At 43.2% G+C, this 21,760-nt stretch overlaps 1 protein-coding gene and 1 long non-coding RNA gene across 4 annotated transcripts; one reads left to right on the top strand and one right to left on the bottom strand.

Annotated features, from left to right (window-relative positions):
- Positions 1-729: 729 nt before the first annotated feature.
- KLF18 (Kruppel like factor 18) lies at positions 730-7,827 on the bottom strand. Its single transcript, XM_038557640.1, has 3 exons — positions 7,747-7,827; positions 1,851-3,219; positions 730-1,032 (listed from the first exon to the last, which is right to left on the bottom strand). The coding sequence occupies exons 1-3, from the start codon at positions 7,825-7,827 to the stop codon at positions 857-859; spliced, it is 1,626 nt and encodes a 541-aa protein (XP_038413568.1). The 3' UTR covers positions 730-856.
- Positions 7,828-7,983: 156 nt separating this feature from the next.
- On the top strand, positions 7,984-21,593 carry LOC106559761. Of its 3 annotated transcripts, none has more exons than XR_005370303.1 (6): positions 7,984-8,296; positions 9,813-9,948; positions 10,971-11,101; positions 12,376-12,566; positions 18,705-18,917; positions 19,586-21,051. It is a non-coding gene; the product is annotated as an uncharacterized LOC106559761 (long non-coding RNA). The 3 variants fall into 3 exon arrangements; XR_005370302.1 differs by lacking the exon at positions 19,586-21,051 and adding an exon at positions 21,535-21,593 and having other exon boundaries at positions 7,985-8,296; XR_005370304.1 differs by lacking the exons at positions 18,705-18,917; positions 19,586-21,051 and adding an exon at positions 21,535-21,578 and having other exon boundaries at positions 7,985-8,296.
- Positions 21,594-21,760: the final 167 nt, after the last annotated feature.

The following is a 21,760-nucleotide window of genomic DNA, read 5'->3' as shown; positions in this document are numbered from 1 at the left end:
GGGATATTCTATAAGCTGGAAGGGAGTCAAGCCCTAAGAGCGCAGAACCTTTAAGAGCTGGAAAAGGACTAGTCAGTAGGGAAAATGACAGAGCTTCTCGAAGCAGTTATCAAATCATGCCCATACAGAGAAAAACAGACTGCAGGTCACCCCACTTGCAGAAGCAATGAACCAAAGGGCCCAAGGCCCAGTGGCAAGGATAGCCACCACATGACCACCCCTGTTCCAAAGCTATCACTCCCTGTATCCTGACAGAATATGGAGAAGGTAGGGGGCAAAAGAGACACTTTTTTTTTTTTTTTTTTTTCAAAAGAGGCACTTTGCCTGAGAGAAGAAACAGTCGTGACTGGAGGTTCAACTTTTGAATAGATTTAGTACTCATCCAAATGAATTTCATTTAATTGTAGACCATCTTACACTAGAAGTGACCAAGGGTCTCCCTTCTCTTAACCACATTAAAATGGATACCCAGAGAAATATGAGCTCAGATACAGAATGCTACATTCTTTACACATCTGAACTGTGTATAAATTTCATCACCTACATATGTCCACTTTTACATGTACAAATAGAGGCAAATGCACAGAGCAAGATCTAGAAGGATTGATAGCACAGGATAAAAAGTTAAAGTTGGAGTGGGGAATGAATGAAAAGTGCTTCTGATTCTATTGAAATGCATATATGTGTTCCTTGTGTGTTTCAGAAAAAAATAAACAAAAACCTTACAGATAATATTAAGCACTTATTATAGGCTGTGACAGTGCTAGATACAGAGCAAACAAAAGCTTAGTAGACAGAATTGTTCAGCTGTACCCGTTTCTTCATAGCCTGATGAGTATATAGTCACAGGTGAACATTATCTGTGGATTCTTTGATGCTGCTTCAAGTGATCAGATCGTGCAAAATTCCTGTTGCATTTAGTACACAGGTAGGGCCGCTCCCCACTATGCTTTCTCTTGTGTCTGTTGAGCTCATCCGAACGGGGGAATCTCCATGTGCATCCTTTCACATTGCATTTGTATGGCTTTTCCCCTGGATCAGAAAAAGAGAAATTTGTCATGCTTCTGGGTAGCATGGGACAGGGAAGCTGAAAGTGAACAGAGAAGATAAAGGGTTTAAGCATGTTGGAGTAGGAGATGGAGAGCCAGAGGAGAGGAGACTGGAGGTGGTGAGTGAAAGAGGAAGACTAGGTGGGATCCCTGGGTGGCACAGCGGTTTGGCGCCTGCCTTTGGCCCAGGGCGCGATCCTGGAGACCCGGGATCGAATCCCACATCAGGCCTCCCGGTGCATGGAGCCTGCCTCTCCCTCTGCCTATGTCTCTGCCTCTCTCCCTTTCTCTCTCTGTGACTATCATAAATAAATAAAAAATTTAAAAAAAATAAAATAAATAAAAAAAAGAGGAAGACTAGGAAGGCAGCGCAGGTTGGAAGGATGAGAGAAAAATTGTGAAGGAGGGAGAGGAAGAGAAAAAGAGAAATAGGAAAAGCAAGGGTCAGCAGGAAAGTCAGTGGGGGAATAATGAGGTCGGGAGTGGGCATCTGTTGGGCCTTAGGAGAGGTCCATGAAAGGTCAGTCCCAGGAGAGGTAGAGTCAAGACCAGCCTTAGAAGGTCAAAACCCTTCCACTTATTCCCATCATCTCAGCACAGTTAACAACACAAAAGGCTGCAGCCAGGTTGGCTCTCCCCCAGAACTATATAGTTCTCTTTCTAGAACTGCTTTATCCACCCTTTCAAACAGGTCAGCCTTTTCTAGTCTTCTGAGCTCCCAGGCTTAGAGAGAGGTGTCAACAATCTCAATGATCCCAAAGTTTTATAAAAGCACATCCCTATCCCTCAGCCCTCACTCACCAGTATGTTTGCGTTCATGGATTCGGAGGTGGGAAGGCTTAGTATAGGATTTCCCACAGTCCTGGTATGTGCAAGTGTAGGTCTTCAAAATGTCAGGCTTCTTCTGGAATTTACTTTTCTGGGTTTTGATGTTGCATTTCTGCTCTTCTAGGTATTGTCCATGGGTCAAATGGGAACTTGAAAAGTACAAGAATCCCGGGTATGGCTGTGGTGAGGATTGATGTGGTATCATATGGCCTCCATCTCCATATAGGTTGTAGTCATCAGTGAAGGTTCTCATATGATCTCCCTTATACATCATCATCTGACTTCCATAGGGGGTCTGGACACCACTGCATGTTGTTATCTGGCCCCCAGGGAAGGTCTGGTCACCAATGAAGGTCATTGTATAGCCCCCTTTAAGAGTTGTCATCTGGCCTCCACAGGGGGTCTGGTCACCACTAGGGGTCTTCATCTGACCCCCATAGGGGATCTGGTCTCCCCTGGAGTTCATCTGTTCTCCATAAAGGGTCTGGTCATCATTAAGAGTATTCATCTGGCCCCCATACAGGGTCTGGTCCCCACTGAAGGTCATTTGGCCTCCATAGAGGGTCTGGTCACCAATGTAGGTCTCCATCTGACCCCCATTGAGGGTCTGGCCCCCACTGAAGGTTATCTGGTCTCTATAGAAGGTCTGGTCATCACTGAGGGTCATTATCTGCTCTTCACACAGGGTTGCCATCTGGTTCCACTTCAGGGTATAGTTATTATTGGAAGTAATTTTATGGTCCTCAGTGAAGGTCTGGTTACCACTAAAGGTCATCATGTAGCCCTCTTTAAGAGTTATTACCTGTCTTTCATAGAGGATCTGGTCATCACTGGTCATCATCTTCATCTGGCTGCCTTCATTGGGGACTGCCATCTTGTTTGCAGTGATAGTTATCTTTTGGCAATCGGTGAATGTTTTTGGGTTGTCAGTAGTATCTGTCATCCAGGAGGTTGTTGTGGGTTTTCTCTCATCAAACATCACCTTTCGGTTCATGAAAAAAATTTCACTTAGGTCTCCAGGGGGCATATCAAGGGCTTTAACGGTGGGTGTTGTTGAGTTCTGAACAAGGACTGTCCCAGGATTGTTAGAACATGCAGAAATCATCATTGTGGACTTCAAAGGAGTCATCACCCTCTGGGCTGACTCATTTTGGTTGTCCTCACCATAGGCAGTCAGAGGTGTATATATCTGTGGTTCTGGTGCAGCTGCGGTTCTTGCCTTATAGGACTCAGAGACTTCCTTGAGAAATTCCTCAATTTCCTCAATTGTTTGAGGCAAAGAGTCCATGGAAGTCTCTCTGCTGCTGCAGGATGACTGAACTAGATCTTCAGTCATAGGATCCTGGAAAAAAAGTTAGAAGTTCAGGGTTCTTACCTTACTGAGTCCCAATTCCACATACCTTCCTTTCCATCTGTGCTGATTCTACCCTAGTCTGCCCCACCATCATCTCTTGCCTAAAAGCCTGCAGTTGCCTCTCTCTCTCTTTTTTTTTTTTTTTAAGATTTTACTTATTTATTAATGAGAGATACAGAGAGAGAGGCAGAGAGAGAGAAGCAGGCTCTACGCAGGGAGCCCGACTCAGGACTCGATCCTGGGTCTCCAGGATCAGGCCCTGGGCCGAAGGCAGGGGCCAAACCGTTGAGCCACCAGGCGTCCCTGCAGTTGCCTCTCAATTGGTCTTCCTGAGTTTGAAATAAGAAGGAATATAGGGACACCTGGGTGGCGTCCTAAGTGGTTGAGCATCTGCCTTCCACTCAGGTCATGATCCTGAGGTCCTATGATGGAGTCCCACATTGGGCTTCCTGTTCAGTGGGGAACCTGCTTCTCCCTCTGCCTATGTCTCTGCCTCTCTCTGTGTGTCTCTCATTAATAAATAAATAAAATCTGAAAAAAAAAAAGAAGGAGTATGCCACAACATAACAAAGGCCCTGTATGACAAGCCCACGGCTAACATCATACTGAATGATGAAAGGTTGAAAGCTTTTTCTCGAAGATCAAGAACAAGACAAGGGTGCTCATTCTCACCACTCCTATTCATCACGGAAGTCTTACTCAGAGCAATTAGGCAAGAAAAAGAAATAAATGGCACCCAATTCAGAAGGGAAGAAGTAAAAATGTCTTTGTACAGATGATGATATTATATACAGAAAACCCTAAAGACTCCACCAAAAAACTGCTAGAACTAATAAACAAATTCAGTCAAGTTGCAGGATACAAAAATCAATACACAAAAATCAGTTGTGTTTCTATACACGAGCAACAAACTATTGAAAGAAAAAATTTAAAAAACAATCCCATTTACAAAAACCTTACAAACAATAAAATTCTTGGGAATAAATTGAACCAAAGGTGAAAAAACTTGTACCCTGAAAACTGTATGACACTGAAGGAAGAAACAGAAGAAGACACAAACAGAAAGCCATTGACTGCTCCTGGATTATTGTTGTAATGTCCATACTATCTCAAACGATCTATAGATTCAAAGTAATCTCTAACAAAATTCCAACGTCATTTTTCACAAAAATAGAAAAAAAGATTCAAAATAACAAAAGCAATCTTGAGAAAGAAGAACAAAGCTGGAGGCATCACCATTCCTGATTTCAAATATGTTACAAAGCTTTAGCAATCAAAATAACACGGTACTGCCATAAAAACAGACACAGACCAAGAAAACAGAATTGAAAACACAGAGCTGGCTGAGTGAAGTAAGTCAGTCAGAGAAGGACAAACATTATATGTTCTCATTCATTTGGGGAATATAAATAATAGTGAAAGGGAAAATAAGGGAAGGGAGAAGAAATGTGTGGGAAATATCAGAAAGGGAGACAGAACATAAAGACTGCTAACTCTGGGAAACGAACTAGGGGTGGTAGAAGGGGAGGAGGGCGGGGGGTGGGAGTGAATGGGTGACGGGCACTGGGTGTTATTCTGTATGTTAGTAAATTGAACACCAATAAAAAAATAAATTAAAAAAAAAAAAAAAAAAGAAAACACAGAGCTGAACCCATACCTATAGGTCAACTAATCTTTGACAACGGTGCCAAGAACACACAATGGGGAAAGGATGGTTTCTTCCATAATGGTGGGAAAACTGGGTATGTACACGCCAAAGAACAACGCTAGACCCTTTTCTTACACCACGTCCAAAAATTTACTTGAAATGGGGTGCGTGGGTGGCTCAGTCAGTTAAGCATCTGCCTTCTGCTCAGGTCATAATCCCAGAGTCCTGGGATTGAGCCCCACATTGGGTTCCCAGATCAGAGGGGAGCCCGCTTCTTCCTCTCCCTCTGCCTGTTGCTCCCTCTCCTTCTGCTCTCTCTCTCTCTCTCTGCCAAATAAACAAAATCTGTTTTAAAAATTTACTTGAGGGATCCCTGGGTGGCTGCCTTTGGCCCAGGGCGTGATCCTGGAGACCCGGGATCAAGTCCCACATCGGGCTCCCTGCGTGGAGCCTGCTTCTCCCTCTGCCTGTGTCTCTCCCTCTCTCTCTCTCTGTGTGTACTCATGAATGAATAAATAAAATCTTAAAAAAAAAAAATTTGCTTGAGGGACGCCTGGATGGCTCAGCAGTTAAGCTCTGCTTTCCTCTCAGGGCGTGATCCTGGGGTTCAGGGATCAGGTCCCACATCCGGCTCCTGGAGGGGAAGCCTGCTTCTCCCTCTGCCTCTCTCTCTCTCTGTGCCTCTCATGAATAAATAAAATCTTTTAAAAATAGAAGAAAGCGGGTTCCCTGGGTGGCGCAGCGGTTTGGCGCCTGCCTTTGGCCCAGGGCGCGATCCTGGAGACCCGGGATCGAATCCCACGTCGGGCTCCCGGTGCATGGAGCCTGCTGCTCCCTCTGCCTGTGTCTCTGCCTCTCTGTCTCTGTCTCTGTGACTATCATAAATAGGTGAAAATTAAAAAAAATAAAAATAAAAAAAATAAAAATAAATAAAAAATAGAAGAAAGCATAGTGAAAAAGCCCCTTAACATTGGTCTCGGCAACAACTTTTTTGATACCAAAAGCTCAAGCACCGAAAGCAAAAATAAACAAGTGGGACCATATCAAAGGGAGACACTTCTATACAGCAAAGGAAATAATGAACAAAGTAAAAAGCCACCTGTGCAATGGGAGAAAACATCTGCAAGCCATCTGTCTGATAAGGGGCTAATATCTAAATATATGGAAAAGTCATACAACTCAATAGCAAAAAGACAAACAATTCAATTGAAAAATAGAAGATTTGAAAAGACGTTTTTTCCAAAGAAGATACACAGAATGGCCGACAGGTATTATAGGAAAAGGTGTTGATCATCACTAATCATCAGGGAAATGCAAATATAAACCACAATGAGGCAGCACCTCATTAACTGCTGGAACTCCTATTATCAAAAAAGATAAGAGATAAAACACTTGGGGGAGGATGTGGAGAAAAGGGAATCCTTACGCACTCTTTTTGTTTACTTATTTGAGAGAGAGAGAGAGGTAGAGAGCATGAGTAGGGTGAGGGGCAGGGGGAGAAGCAGACTCCCCGCTGAGTAGGGAGCCCCATATAGAGCTCAATCCCCCAAATCCCAAGACCTGGGAATCTTTACCTGAGCCGAAAGCCGACATCGGATGGACTGAGCCACCCAGGCACCCCCCGCCCCCCATCCCTGCACACTGTTGTTGGAATTCCTAAATCGATGCAGTCGTTGTGGAAAATGGTATGGAAGTTCCTCAAAAAAGAAATAGTGGAGCTACCGCCTAGTCATTCTTTTTCTGCCTATTTATCTGCAGGAAATAAAATCAGGATCTCAGAGATATCTGCACATCCACGTTCACTGGAGCTAAGATATGGAAACAACCCGAGGGTCTGTGACCAGGGCGAATGGCTAAACGAAGAGAATGGGGGTGTGTGTGCATTACGATGGAATATTATTGGGCCACTAAAAAGATGGAAATTCTAGCATTCCTGACAGCAGGGGTGAACCTGAAGGGCATCATGCTACGGGAAATCGGCCAGAGGAAGACAAATACTGTATCACTTCTACGTGGAACATAAGAAAAGAGAAGTCCAAAGCAGAGGAGTCCGAGAGGAGGGGAGCGGGAGAGGTCGGTCCCGGGGCACGAACTGGAGGGGATAAGCTCCGAGGAGGTGACTGGGCTCGAGATCGCGGTAGGTGGGCTTGAAATTTCCTAAGAGAGTGAGTAGGTCGCAAGCATTCTCACCTACACAACTAAGGGGACCACGTGAGTGATAGATGTGCTAATTACCCTGATGGCAGGGCTCATCCACAACCTGTACACACATCAGATTACCCTGCCGTCCGCTTCAAATGCCTTGGCGGTTGTCAGTTCACTTCGATGAGACCAGGGGAGGAAAAGAAAGAGATTTTTCCGAAAAAAAAAAAAAAAAAAAGGGAAGGAAGGATGGCGGGAAAGGAGAGAGAGGAGGAAGGAGTGCGTCCCCGGCTCCACGTCCGGCGGCAGATGGCTGGTTTGTAGCAGGACCAGCCGGGCCCACCTGCCCACCCTGCCATCCCTGCCATCCCTGCCCATCCCTGCCACCCCCCGCCCCCGCGGTCCCTCCCGCGACGTCTGCGCGGCCGGGCCCAGGGCCGCGGGCCCCCGGGGGGCTCCGGGCAGGCAGCCGCCAGGCCCTCGAGAGCCGCGGACGGACGAGCAGCAGGCCCAGCCCTCGGTGCCCCCGCTGCAGGCCGCGTCCGCCGGGAGGGGGGCGCCCCCGGGGCAGGCCGGGCACGGGGCGCGGGGCTGGGGGTGCCCCGAACACGCCCTCGAGGGAAGGAGCCCTCTGCGAGGTCCGGCCCCCGCCTCCGCACGCGGGGCTGCGGCTCCCGACGGCCCACCTGGGGGGCCCGGGGCTCCCCCACCCCCCCGGACCTCACCATCGGCGGCTCCGGCGCGAGGACGCGGGGCGAGGCCGGGCGCGGCGGCTCCGAGGCGCCCGGAGCGCGGCCTGGCTCCATGTGCTGCCCGCCGGATGCGCCGCGCCCGCAGCTTCGCGCCCTCGGCCGGCCACGCCCCTCGGGGCGGAGCCGGGGCGCATCCCGCCACCTGTGCGCTCGACCTCTCGCGACCGCGGCCCATCGCGTTACCTGCCAGGCGGCCCCCGCGGCCCCACCGGGCGCCCGGCGCGTGGCGCGGCCCGGCCCCCTCATCCCCGCCACGGGCCCCCGAGGTGGGTCTTACGACGTGAAAACTGGAGCTCCGAGCCGTTAAGGCGAGTGGTTGGCCGCGGCTCGGCCGATCCCGGAGCTGAGAACCGGGCCTTCGACTCCGAGGATCTGCGCTGGGAATCCGCGCCTCGGCCTGCGAGGCCTCGGTCCTAAATCCCATCAGCCACTCAGGCCCGCAGAGGCCATCTCGTTGCTGTGGATTTAATCAGATTACTTCCAGGGTAAAACTCAACAGATTCCATCAGGTCGCCTGGAAATGGTAATGGCATTCTCGAGGCCCATCTTCCTTCCTCCAGTCCTCAGATCCTCAGCCAAGGGACGCACGTCTGGGGTTGCACGAGTGACTCCTGACCTCCCCCGAAACTCGCCTCTAGGTCTCCGCTGGGTCCCCACCACCGAAGGCCTAACTGTCACCAACTAGCCTTGGGGCTTTAGCGATCCCCAGAAAGTCCCGCCCTAGGGCCACCCCCACCCCCTCCAGCCTCAGGTCTCTAAAATTTTTTATCCAAGTGGCCCACGCCCCTTTGCCTGGGGCTTGGGATGGGTTGAGAGGTGCGGGGAGAGGAGCCGCAGGGACTCCCAGACCCTGGCTGGGGCTCTCGGCTGCTGGAAGGCCGCCCCGAGGAGCTGCCACCGTGGGATACACTTGTAATCCCTACTGATTTCTCACTTCATCCCCAGGCAACTACTAATCTGCTTTCTCCCACGATATTAATGTTTTTATGTGCTGTTAAATACATAGAAGTGTCATTATTCACCACTTATTCTGAAATTTGCCTTTTTTCACGGGATGTTAGGTCTTGACATCCATTCATGTGAATAGCGAATTAGCCTTTTAACTGCTGCTCTTGCCCTTTGTAGAAATGAGGAGGGGCCTCCAAGGGGTCTCAGGGCCCTCACGAGAGAGACTGGCTTCTCTGATTCTGAAGCAACGCAAGTAGGGAAGCGTTTGGTGTGAGCACAACCACCAAGGCAAAGGAAAGGCGGTTCCTCTGGAGGTTACCTTCGAAGAAGTTGGGAAATTACCATTGGATAAGGGAGGCCAGTCTACCCTCATAGATGCCTGGAAAGTCAAGGGTGTAAACCCCTCAAATTTGTTGTCGCTGATTGAATTCGTATTGAACTATTAAAGGAGTGCAGCAAATAGTTTGAAGAAGTTAATCTTTAGTACTCTGAATCCTAAGGCGATTTTCTGTTTCAGAAAAAAAGAAAAGTCCCAGGCAAGTGAAAACTTTTTTTCACTTGGACTAGAATGAGTTCTAAAACTTTGGGTAAGGGGCACCTTTACCCAAAAGGTGGCTTAGTCAGTTAGGTGTCTGTCTTTGGCTCAGGTCATGGTCCCAGGGTCCTGGTTGGAGCCCTGGGTTGGGCTCCCTGCTCAGCAGGAGCCGGCTTCTCCCTCTGCCCCTCCCCCTGCTCTCTCTCTCTCTCTCTCTCTCTCTCTGCCAAATGGATAAATCTTTTAAAAGTGAATAAATAAAACTTTGTTTAAAAGGTAAACATCACATTCTAATAAAAATTTGGAACTTCATGTAAATAACCGTGTAAACAACTAAGTTATTAGAAACATGTTAAATAGTATTCACCTAATTCCTTTGCCTGAAGAATGTGTCTGATAAGAAAAGTTAAGCCGCCTTTGGCGCTCATGTCACTGCTGGGTTGGAAATACAGAGTGAAGATGTGCAAGTTGATACCAGATCAACAATTACGAGTCATAAGAAAGGTTTTAAGAAAGTCTTTTGTACTAAGACTTTTTTTTTTTTTTTTTTTTAAAGTAGGCTCCAGACCAAATGTGAGACTTAAATTCACAACCTTGAGATCAAAGTCCCATGCTCTACTGACTGAGCCGGTCAGGCAGGCGCCCTTCTACTAAGACTTTTAATTGAGATTCAGGAAGTGAATGAAATCAAGGTAATCAAAATTTCATCACTATTAATTAAATATATTCAATCAAGGCAAACTCTTTGATAAGTTAAACTGGAGAGTCTGGGGTTTAAAGGATGGCTGTATGACTCCTAGATTTCAACTGCGTGTAAATAAACATGCAAACAGCCTGATTTATGTAAGACTCTATTTGATTTCAATAAAAAGGCTAGATTAAAAGAATCACCTAAATTCCTTAAAATTGCCTTGTGAGGCAAATAGCTTATTATTATTTACACTAATATGTAAGAATCCTAAATGTAAACACAGGTGTACAATTACCTTGAATTATAACTTAAATAGACAGTACGTTTATATGGAAGCAACCTGAGGGTGCATCATAGATGAATGGGTAAAGAAGATGTGGCATATGCATACAATGGAATATTACTAGCCATTAAAAAAAAAGATTTTTTTTTAAAAAAGATCTTAAAAAAAAAGATCTTCCCCTTTGTGACAAACTGAATGGGTCCAGAAAATATTATGCTAAGTTAAATAAGTCAGAGAAAGACAGATACCATATGATTTCACTTGGAATCTAAAAAACAAATGAACAAACCCCAAAGCAGAATCAGATCCATCAATACAGAGAACTGGTGGTTGGTTACCAGAGGGGTTACCCTGGCTGAGGTGAGGGGTGGAGCCAAATAGGTGAAGAGGAGTGAGGGATGCAGGCTTCCAAGTTTTGGAATGAATGAGTCACAGGAATGAGTCACAGCACAGGAAATATAGTGGATGATACTGTAATAGGTATGGGGAGAGCTGGTAGCTACACTTCGTGGTGAGGATAGCATAATGTATAGAGATGCTGTATCACTATGTTGTACACTAGAAACTAATGCAACATTGTGTGTCAATTATACACTTAAAGCAAAACTAGCAAAACTGGTATCTTTATAAAGTTTATCCTTGTAAATCTCAGACAAAAAATGAAAATTATGTGAGCCTATGAAATAATGGAATAATGCTAACTATACTAATAGCATAAATTTTGTTGTGTTATTTTTTAGGATTTTTTTTTTTTTTTTAGAGAAGGGGAAAGTCTGCAAGCAGGGAAAAGGGCAGAGGGAGAGAGAGAATCTCAATCAGACTTCTGTGCTGAGAAGATCACAGAGGGGAAGTGCCCTATCAGAGGTACACGGTATGAACATGACTTATTTCTCTTTGGGGTGGAAATTACATTATGGTAATGTGGGACTTTATCTCTTTGCCCTGACAGTTTTCCCCACGTTGTGGAAATGGTAAACAAGGCAGTTTTTGCTGCATTGTTGAACAACACCAGAAGAATTAGGAGCAAAGCAATTTTTTTCTTCTAAAAGCACATTTTTTTTTTCTAAAATGTTTTTGAGGAGACATTGCCTTAGGACACCCAAGCAAGAGGAGGAGCAAACTTTTGGTAATATTCAGTGACTGTCTAGGCAGGGGGCACGGGCAAAAAATAATCTGGAAGCAAGAGAGAGCCTGGATAAAGAAAAGTCACCAAGAAAAAAACAGGCCAGTTTACAACTTCACAACAGAGAGTAAAGGTGACTGAGGAATGGCTATACCCTTGCCTGTGTTATTCGTCACATCAATGTTTATTACATCCAGGCAGAAAGTGACAAGATCATTAGACACTTCCACTCTTTCAAGCAGGAGAAGCCTTCTTCTTTCACCAATGTCTCAAGTTGGACTATCCAAAAATGTCATGCCAGTCAGTCCAGATGGCAACACGCTTGAGGCTAGGAGAGGTACTTGGGTAAGGTCAAGGCAGGAGAGATGAAAGCCAAAGAGCATTTTTCTACCAAGTTTTGAGCACCAGTTCTGTACCCAGAGTCCAATTCTTTTTCATTTGAGCTACCAATCTCTCTCTTTCATACATTTCTTATAATTTCTAACTTCATTATACATTGACAGTTGTATACGTATGTCTATCTGCGTGTATTTATACAGTCACGTCAAACAATAGGTTTGAAATAATGATATTATTCAAAGCTTTAAACTGTTTTATTTTTTTAATGATTTATTTATTCATGAGAGACACAGAGAGAGAGAGAGAGAGGCAAAGACACAGGCAGAGGGAGAAGCAGGCTTCCCACAGGGAGCCCGATGTGGGACTCGATCCTGGATCCTGTGAGCTGAAGGCAGACACTCAGCTGCTGAGCCACCCAGGCATCCCAAAACTTTAAATTGTTTTAAAACAAAATTAACTACTATGTTTTGTTCTGGGACAGAGTTACACAAAATAGTCTATTGGTTGACAGGAGCAGCATCATGTCAGAGTGTGTTAAGTTCAGGTTCTCCAGGCCTACCCGAGACCTACTGAATCAGAATCTCTGGAGGTTAGCCCCAGAATCTGTATTTTAATAATAAGCTCACCAGGTGGTTCTTATAAATAATAAAGCTAATGCAAAGATGCACTATTTTTTTTCAAAGATTTTATTTGAGAAGGAGAGAGATAGCAAGAGAGAGCACACCAGCAAGGAGGAGAGGGAGAAGCAGATTCCCACTGAGCTGGGAGCCAGAGGTGAGGCTGGATCCCCAGCACCTGGGACCATGACCTGAGCCAAAGGCAGATACTTAACCGGCCACGCCACCCAGGTGCCCCAAAGATGCACTATTTTAAGGTAATGATTTTAAGACATGGATTAACTTTACATGACTTAAAAAAATAGAATGTGTTGTTTGATTTCCACAAATTTGTGAATTTTAAAACTTCCCTTCTGTTCTTGATTTCTAACTTCATCCTGTCAAGGTCAGAGAAAATGCTTTGAAGATATTTACTTTTTAAAAATTTATTAAGAATTGATTTGTGGCTTAATATAGGGTCTATGTTGGAGAATGTTCCACGGGCACTTGAAAAAGAAGTATATTTTGTTGTTGGGTGAAAAGTTTGATAGTTAGAACTGTTTTTTTGTGTGTGTTGTTCAAGTCCTCTCACTTATTCTCTGGTTGTTTATTGAGAGTGGGGTATTAAAGTCTCCCAACAATTACTGTAAAATTCTATTTCTCTTTTCAATTTTTCAGTTTTTGCTTTATGAATCTTTGTTATTACATACATAGATGTTTATAATTGTTATATTTTCTTGGTGTATCAAAACTTTTATTAACGCACAACATCCTTCTTTGTCTGTTGTAACCATGGAGCCCAAAGTAGGTTTGAACTCGTGACCCTGAGATCAAGGGCTGAGCTGAGATCAAGTGTTGGACACCCAACTGACTGAGCCACTCAGGCATCTCATTTTGCAACTGTTTTGTCTGGTATTAGTTTAGCAACTTCTCCTCCATCTTGGCTACCACTTGTATGGAATGTCTTTTTCCTATTCTTTCACTTTCAACCTATTTGGGTCTTTGGATCAAAGTGAAAGTTTTTTATAAACAGCATGTGTTGGATCATGTGTTTTAAATCCATTCTACTAATCTCTGGCTTTGGAGAGTTTAATCCATTTACATTTAATGTAATTACTGACAAGAAAGGATTTAATTCTACTGTTTTGCCATTTGTTTTCTATATGCCTTATAGGACTTCCCCCCTCATCTCCTGCACTACTGTCTTCTTTTGTATTTAGTTGTTTTTTTGTAGGTTTTCATTTCTTTCTGGTTTCCTTTTGCTTATATTGTTTAGGTATTTTCTTTGTGGCTACCATAGGGACTATCTTTCACATCTCAAAATTTTAATGCTCTAATTTGAATTTATGCCAGCTTAACTTCAATAGCATATACAAACTGAGCTCCTATGCAACTCTATTCCTCTTTCAGAAAGAGCTGGCAAGAACGATATTGCCTGAGTTGGGGGCATGTTTGAACTTGCTTTCCTACAGCCTTGGTATTATAGGTAAAGTGTCCCACAACTCCTTTTGTAGATGCTATTCCACTGTTTCTTGTACTGAATGTTTATGTTATGTATTCCTGAGAATACAATGCTGTACTGATTTTCCCCTTGTTAAGTGACTTGGTCTTTCTGCTTAGAGTCCCTAAGAATTTTTTTAATCTTTAAAGACTGAAAATTCTACCTGTCCTGAGTTGATTTCTCCAGGCAAATGTGGTGCTTTTAAAAGATAATAAAATATGCATGCTTGGATCCTATTTAATTTCAAAACACTTTTTTGAATTGGAATTTAAAAATTAGTTCCATTCCACTGTTTTGCTTTTCTTTCTCAGAGACTCCAATTATACATCTGTTGATCCTCCTTGCCTATTTTCTGTATCTATTGCTTTCTGATCTTTGAAAAAAAAACTCCTAATTTTTGAATCATTTTCTTGGCTTCTTTCACTTATATTCTCTGTATCCTTTACTGTATTTTCAGCTAATTTATTCTCCCTTGGACATTGGTAATTTAACCTTCATTTCTGAGATAATTTTACCTTTTTCAGTCTCTTTCCTAAACTTATCAGCTACATTTTCCATCATCTTCTGGTTTGGTCCATTCTCTATTTTTGCATTTTTGTTTCTTGTGATCCAACAACACCCTCACCCCCACCCCCTGGCCATATCTACAATTGCTTTTTCAAGTATTCTAAATTCAGGTTGGATCATTATTTTGCAATTTTCCCTTGCCTCATGATAGGAATTTTTCTGAGTGTTTTCATCTGACAAACATAATTGATTCTCATTTTTAACACTTATATCTTTGATGCTTGATTTTAAGTTTTTTGTTCATATTTGGAATGTGTTGGTTTTTTTCTCAATGAATCATTTGAAGGAGGAATTTCTGGAGGGTAAAGAGGGAAGGTTTAAGTATTTTTACTAATGCTCAGTTCAAGAGTTCCCTCTTCTGTTGCCACATTGTAGGGCTGTTTCTTTAATGTAGGATACCTTTATTTCTAGTCAAGCTTTCTCTGATCTCATCTATTTAAGAAAAATCCTTATTCTGAGCTACTTCTTTCCTTTTCTTCATCATCTATGGAAACCTTTTGGGGCCACTGCTATCTTTCAGGGTGCCTCCCTTTTTTCCCATAGAAGTAGTACTTCCAAAGGTCACAGGCACTTTCCAAGCCACTTCCTGTGACTTCTCTATTGCTAGTGCTTTAACACATCAGTCTCAGATCTGCTCTCAGTAGTTCCCTTCAGGATGGGTTCCTTTCCTTTGAGGGGTGAATCTTGTTGATATTACCTATGTTCTGCCACTGGTAGGACTACCCACATTCTCCACTCTTGCACAGCCACGTCTATTGGGCTCCAGCCCCAGTTCTGCTAGTCACTGGCATTTATCTCCCTCCTTTTCTCTTGAATTGGAATGTGTAGTCTTTCCTGTTTGTGAATTATACTATGAGAATAAGTTCTGGGTGTTTTTATTTGCTCTCAATTTTCTATTTGATGGTTAGAGGGAGATGTGGCAAATATCAGTTCTAGGCAGCATCCACCATCATATGGTAAAATTCTACTGATCGTTAATTTGAGGGTTCTTCCTTATAAGAACTAAAATTAAATTATCATGTCAGATGCTTTAGCAGACTACAGGTAAACCAAAGTGGATCTTTGACTTATGTCAGAGGGAAACCTATTGGCAAGAAGCACATTGCCTTTCTTCATCATTAGGAAACTACCTATTCTAGAGGAAAATTCATGGATAAAGTATATAGTTGTTTTTTTGTTTTTTTTTTTAAGTTCAGTGAATATATTTTTAAAAATCATGAATGAGGGCTACCTGAGTGGCTCTTTCAGTTAAGTGTCTGACTCTTGATTTTGGCTCAAGTCATAATCTTGGGATCGTGGGATTGAGCCTCATGTTGGGCTTCAAGCTCAGCACAGAGTCTGCTTGTCCCTCTCCCTCTGCTCCTCCCCTTGCTTGCCCTTACTATCTATCTTTCTCAAATAAATAATTAAAATCTTAAAAAAAAATTATGGATGTGTTGGATCTGCCTTTTAAAAATTTATTTATTTATTTATTTATTTATTTATTTATTTATTTATTCATGAGAGACAGAGAGAAAGGGAGGGGGGGGACATAGGCAGAGGGATAAAGAAGCAGGCTCCATGCAGGGAGCCTGATGTGGGACTTGATCCTGGGACTCCAGGATCAAGCCCTGAGCTGAAGGCAGATGCTCAACACCTGAGCCACCCAGACATCCCTGGATCTGCTTACTTGAAAGGTTATTTTCACATGGCAGGAACCCTAGGTCACTCTGGTCTTCATGTCTTTCATATACTAGGTGGCACCCAAGTCAAAGGTCTGTCCCCATATTCCATTTCTTTCTTTTTTTTTTTTTTAATTAATTTATTTATTTATTCATGAGAGACACAGAGAGTGAGAGAGAGAGACGCAGAGAGAGGCAGAGGGAGAAGCAGGCTCCCTGCAGGGAGCCTGATGTGGGACTTGATCCTGGGACTCCAGGGTCATGCCCTGGGCGGAAGGCAGGCGCTAAATCGCTGAGCCACCCAGGGATCCCCGCCATGTTCCATTTCTGATAAGTTTTGACAGGTGTCTCTTCAGAAAAAAAAACTTTTTTAAAGATTTATTTATTAGAGAGAGAAAGTGAGCAAGAGAGGAGAGAACACAAGCTAAGGGAGAGGAAGAGGGAGAAGGAGGAGCAGACTCCCAACTGAGCAGGGAGCCCAATGTGGAGCTCAGTCCCAGCACTATGGGATCATGACATGAGGTGAAGGTAGACACTTAACTGATTGAACCACCCAGGCATCCCTCTTCAGAAAATTTTAATGCTATGGGAATTTCTAATTAAATTGTGACTTCTGGGGACACCTGGGCGGCCCAGCGGTTGGGCATCTGCCTTTGACTCAGGATGTGATCCTGGAGTCCTGGGATGGAGTCCTATATCAGGCTCCCTGCGTGGGGCCTGCTTCTCCCTCTACCTGTGTCTCTGTCTCTGTCTATGTCTGTGTCTCTCATGAATAAATAAATAAAATTTAAAAAAATAAATTGTGACTTCTACCTCTCCCAATGCAAATATTACCTTAGGGCTATTTTGCTTTTTTTTTTTTTTTTTCCCATTCTGCTTTTAATTAAATCCTTCCTTTACTGTCAACCTATTGAGTCATAATTCCCTTTAGAAATCTCCATTGGAGATGCCTGGGCGGCTCAGTGGTTGAGCGTCTGCCTTTGACTCAGGTCATGATCCTGGGGTCCTGGGATCAAGTCTGGCATCAGGCTCCCTGCTCAGTGGGGACTCTGCCTCTCCTGCCTATGTCTTTGCCTTTCTCTATGTGTCTCTCATGAATGAATAAATAAAATCTTAAAACAAAAGAATCTCCATCAGGTGACCTGGTGGAGAATTTCTAGAAGACACCACACCCACAGGGCAGGAACTTCTGTGTTAGTAACTGACTAAATTTTCAGTGTCTACTTCTGAAAATCCTATTTCAATGACCTTTAAACAACAAGAACTCCTCCTTCTGTGCCTCTTTCCTTCTGGTCTTGACATATTAGGTTGAATTATTTGTTCTGTTTTACCAATTAAAATAGGTTTTGTGTAGGATCCTTCCAGAAGCCCTCTCTGAGTCAGGGACCCATATGGAAGTGGCTTAGTAAGGAAAGTCCTCAGGAGAACAAGTGAGGGAGTGGTGAAGCAGTTTCCCAAAGGGGCAGGAACCAGAGTCAGATTGCGTGTGATGCCCCAGACACACCTGGACCTGCTGGGAGCTCTAGGGTAACAATTAGGCTTCAGTTTGTCCTGTCCTAAAGACAGAGGCTTTTGTACTCCTAGCCAATGACTGCTCAAGGGCTGGGGTGGGAGGTCAAGTGGATTTGTAATACTCCCAGGCACTTCCAACCCTCTGCACTGTGAGGCGGAGTTCAATGGTGTGTGGGGGTGGGGGAAGGCGAGGAGCAGCAGGAGTCCAGTGCTCAAGGGCAATCCTCAGAAAGCTGCAAGTGAGTGTAAGCTTGTAGCAGCAGAGCGTGCAGAAGCTGGAGGAAGGGTGTACAAAGCTGATAAGTGGGAACTGAGAACATGGGTGGGTGGGGGGAAGCCCTGCAGTGACCACTTCTTGCAGATGAATCTTTTCTCAAAGTACCTGTTATGCGCTGAATTGCTTTTCCCCCAAATTCGTATGCTGAATTCCTAACCCCCAGTTGGCCTTAGAATATGACTGTATTTGGAGATTAGGTCTTTAAAGAGGTAATTAAGTTAAAATGAGGACATTAGGATGAACCTTAATCCAATCTGACAGTTATCTTTATAAGACAAGGAGATTTTGACACAGACAGATATACAGAGAAGACCGTGGGAAGACCCAAGGAGAACAGAGACATCTACAAGCCAAGGAGAGAGGTTTCAAAAGAAACCAATCCTGACAACACCTTGATCTCAGCCTTCTAGCTTCTAGAACTGTGAGAAAATAAACTTCTATTGTTTAAGCCACCCAGTCTATGGCAGCCCTAGCAAACCAATATATATCCTTTGCATCAAGAAGCAGAAGAAGGTATCCCTTCTATAACTATATCACTTTTAACAAACAAACATCCAACAAGAGCCTTTCTGTACCTAGATACTTTGTAGGAAGGCCACAAAGTTAGTAAAAATACTTATATTTTAATTCAATATTTCTACTCTCTTAATGAAACGTTACTGCCTTCATTTCCAGTTGCCCCTAATTCAGCCACAACACTGTCCAACATGCCAACTACTGCTAAGTATTTTATAATAACTTATATAGCTTGATTCTACCTTCTTTGTTCCAACCTACGTAAAAGACATTCCAAGGCCTATGTATTTTACCAAACGATTTTAAAAGGTTTAAATAATATCATGTTTCCTGATTGCTTAGTCTCATTTAACATAATGATGATCTATTGCTCTTCCTTCAGTAGATGCCTGCAAAGAGAACAACTATCTTTCCTGTAAAGCCTAAACAAGCCATACTGCTTTTTTGAAAAAAAAAATTACAGTTTTGGTGCCCTGAGTCCACTACCTGGAACATAATATCTCTGCATGGGAATAATATCTCTATAAGAGCCAAGAAACAGCTATTTTCGAGAATTCCAGACATACTACAATTTCACAGATGTACTCTTTACTGGGTATGTTAGATATGTTCTCTTTTCCTTTCATGAATAAGAATAAGAGAAATAAGACAAACCTATGACTAATGGAATTCTATATTCAAAAAATTTTTTTTTGTATTTAAATTAACATTATCCATAAGTATGAGATACCAGAACTACATACAGCACTTAACAAGCCTTAGTTGGTGATGCTTCCAGAGACATGGTGAGCAGGGGAAACAAATCAACATCAGAATGAGTGTCTATTCCATTGGAGGCAGGTCAGTACCACTTTATGGTATGATCAACCTGCCCCAAGGTGCCTGGCTGTCCCCAAGTGCATGTGGCTAAAGATTAGCCACTTTGCTGGTACATCGGGTAATAGTGATGTCAGTAAGCACATTAGTAAGGGGAAATCCATGTCATTGAGCCCATTTTATTTATGAATCCATTGAGCAAGTTCTGGGGTGATGGGGGGAGGAAGCTGACCAGCACTCACAGAATAGGTCCAGATGGTGGAAAGTCTCCTTCATTTTGAAGATGCACAAGATGCATAAATACTTTCATAGTCTAGACCCAATTTAAGAGGATCTTAAATCTATCCACATATCTCTTATCTTCCTTGTCATCTATTTTCTTACCTTCCCCCTCCAAGTCCCTGACATACAGCTAACAATTGGCCTCCTTTTTTTGTATCACTGTAGGGCCTTATCTCAACCCAGCTCCCCTAATAGGGAAAGTGGACAACAAGATGTGCTACCTGAAGTTCTACCCACTAGAAGGAATTTTCTTCTCTACAGAATATAATATAATGGCGCATACAGTATAACAGTATAATTTTCACCACTGCCAGTCTCCTGTGCTGTAGCCTATAAAGGCTAAAAGCTTTCTCTCTTAGCTCACTGATCATAGGAAGCTCTCCGTGAGGTCCTAGGCATAGGCTGAGCATGGATGACACATGATAGGAGTAGACATACTGGGAATGGAAGCAGCTCATGTGGCTTACTTATATAGTTAGACTTGAGCCTGGTCTTAGAAGTATCACTTGTAATTAATGGGTGATGTGCACTCTATTTTATGGTTTGGGATCAGTTTGGGCTGTGGAGTCACCAAGTATTTCATGGCTGAGTGTTTTTATACCGTCCTGGAGTTCAGTAGCTTCTCAAAAGAGCCATTTGCTGAAGAAATGCTTTCTCAATGATACTCTATTAGGGCAAAGCTAGCTTCACCTGGCAATTTCAAATGCTTATCCTGCTGGCCTTAATGTACATATGTTTCTATCATACCAGTGTATCTCAAACCAGAGAGCCCTCATCTTTGCTTTGCTCTAACTGGTCAAATAAGAGATTATTTTATACCTCAAATTTTCTCCCACTTGCTCCTCCTACCTACTGATTAAAAAAAAAAATGAGGAAGAAATAAAGTATGGAGAGTTAGAGAGCCCTTTGGGAAATTTTCCTATATTGGGCTCTGGATCCCATAAAACTGCCATATAAGTATTTATCCTTCTCATGGGAAGCATATGGGATTAACAGACTGTGACAATGGTCTTTTATTTTTCCATAATATTTTAACTTCTATCTGTTAAAAGCCTTTCAAGACCAAAGAAAGCAACTTAAAGAAAGCAATTTATATTATAAAACTTTTATTCGATCTAACACTTTATCTTGCTCTTTTGAGTTCAATGGCTTCACCAGGGGAGATGTGAGTGAGGGAATTCATACCTTTTTATTATGGAAAGTTTCAAACATACATAGAGAGAATGGAATCTTAAGCCTCTATACACCCATCGCCCAGCTTCAGTGATTATCAACACTCTGTTCCTCTTATTTATATTTTGTCCTTCCCACCACGAGTTTTTTTTCTTTTGCTAGAGTATTTTAAAACAATCCAAGACATCATATCATTTCACTTGTAAATACTTCAATAAAAATCTCTTAACACATACAAATTTTATAGCCATAACATAACCATAACTTTATTATCATACCCAGCAAAATTAATAATTCCTAATTCATCTAAAAATCAGTCAGTGTTCAGTTTTCCCCAGTTGTCTCAAAATGCCTTTTTATAGTTGGCTGATTTAAATCAAGATCTAAACATAATCTACATATTGCATTTGGTTGGTAGGTATCTTTAGCCTCTTTCTCTTTTAAAAAAGTTAAATACAGGCTTTCTGCTGAAGTAATTTATATTTCTTCCTGTTTCCTAAAATAGACATCACATTTCTAAACCCAACAAAAAAGCCTTAGCTGAAGAGTCATGTATGAGACATTCAGACTGGCCCAAGAAAACTGATAATGAATAAATGAATTTGAATACATTAAGGTGAACTTGCACAACAGAACCATAGCCTTGGGTAGCCCCGGTGGTGCAGCGGTTTAGCGCCGCCTGCAGCCCAGGGCGTGATCCTGGAGACCCTGGATCGAGTCCCACGTCAGGCTCTCTGTATGGTGCCTGCTTCTCCCTCTGCCTGTGTCTCTGCCTCTCTCTGTCTCTATGAATAAATAAATAAAATCTTAAAAAAACAAAACAAAACCGTAGCCTTTAGTTAGAGACACCCGAACCAAAGGCAAAAATCTGCCAAGATTAAGGCAGGTTTCTTTCTTTTTTTTTTTTTTTTTTGTTAATTTTTTTATATTGTTTATGATAGTCACAGAGAGAGGCAGAGACACAGGCAGAAGGAGAAGCAGGCTCAGCACCGGGAGCCCGACGTGGGATTCGATCTCCGGTCTCCAGGATCACGCCCTGGGCCAAAGGCAGGCGCCAAACCGCTGCGCCACCCAGGGATCCCTAAGGCAGGTTTCTTATTGTTACTTATTTATTTTTCTTTTACTGCTCCAGTCAATGAGAGGAAAACTTTACCGAGGCCCCAGGGC

The sequence above is a fragment of the Canis lupus genome, chromosome 15 (genome assembly GCF_011100685.1).
Source record: "Canis lupus familiaris isolate Mischka breed German Shepherd chromosome 15, alternate assembly UU_Cfam_GSD_1.0, whole genome shotgun sequence".
NCBI classification, from domain to species: domain Eukaryota; kingdom Metazoa; phylum Chordata; class Mammalia; order Carnivora; family Canidae; genus Canis; species Canis lupus.
Note: the sequence above shows the minus strand (reverse complement) of the source record. Positions and strands in the feature narration are given on the sequence as shown.

Coding starts and splice junctions, on each gene's coding strand:
- KLF18 (XM_038557640.1), bottom strand. CDS start 7,827: ATGGAGCCAGGCCGCGCTCCGGGCGCCTCGGAGCCGCCGCGCCCGGCC. Junction 3,220..7,746: donor TCGCGCCGGAGCCGCCGATG/GTGAGGTCCGGG, acceptor CTTTTTTTCCAG/GATCCTATGACTGAAGATCT. Junction 1,033..1,850: donor CCATGAACGCAAACATACTG/GTGAGTGAGGGC, acceptor TTTCTGATCCAG/GGGAAAAGCCATACAAATGC.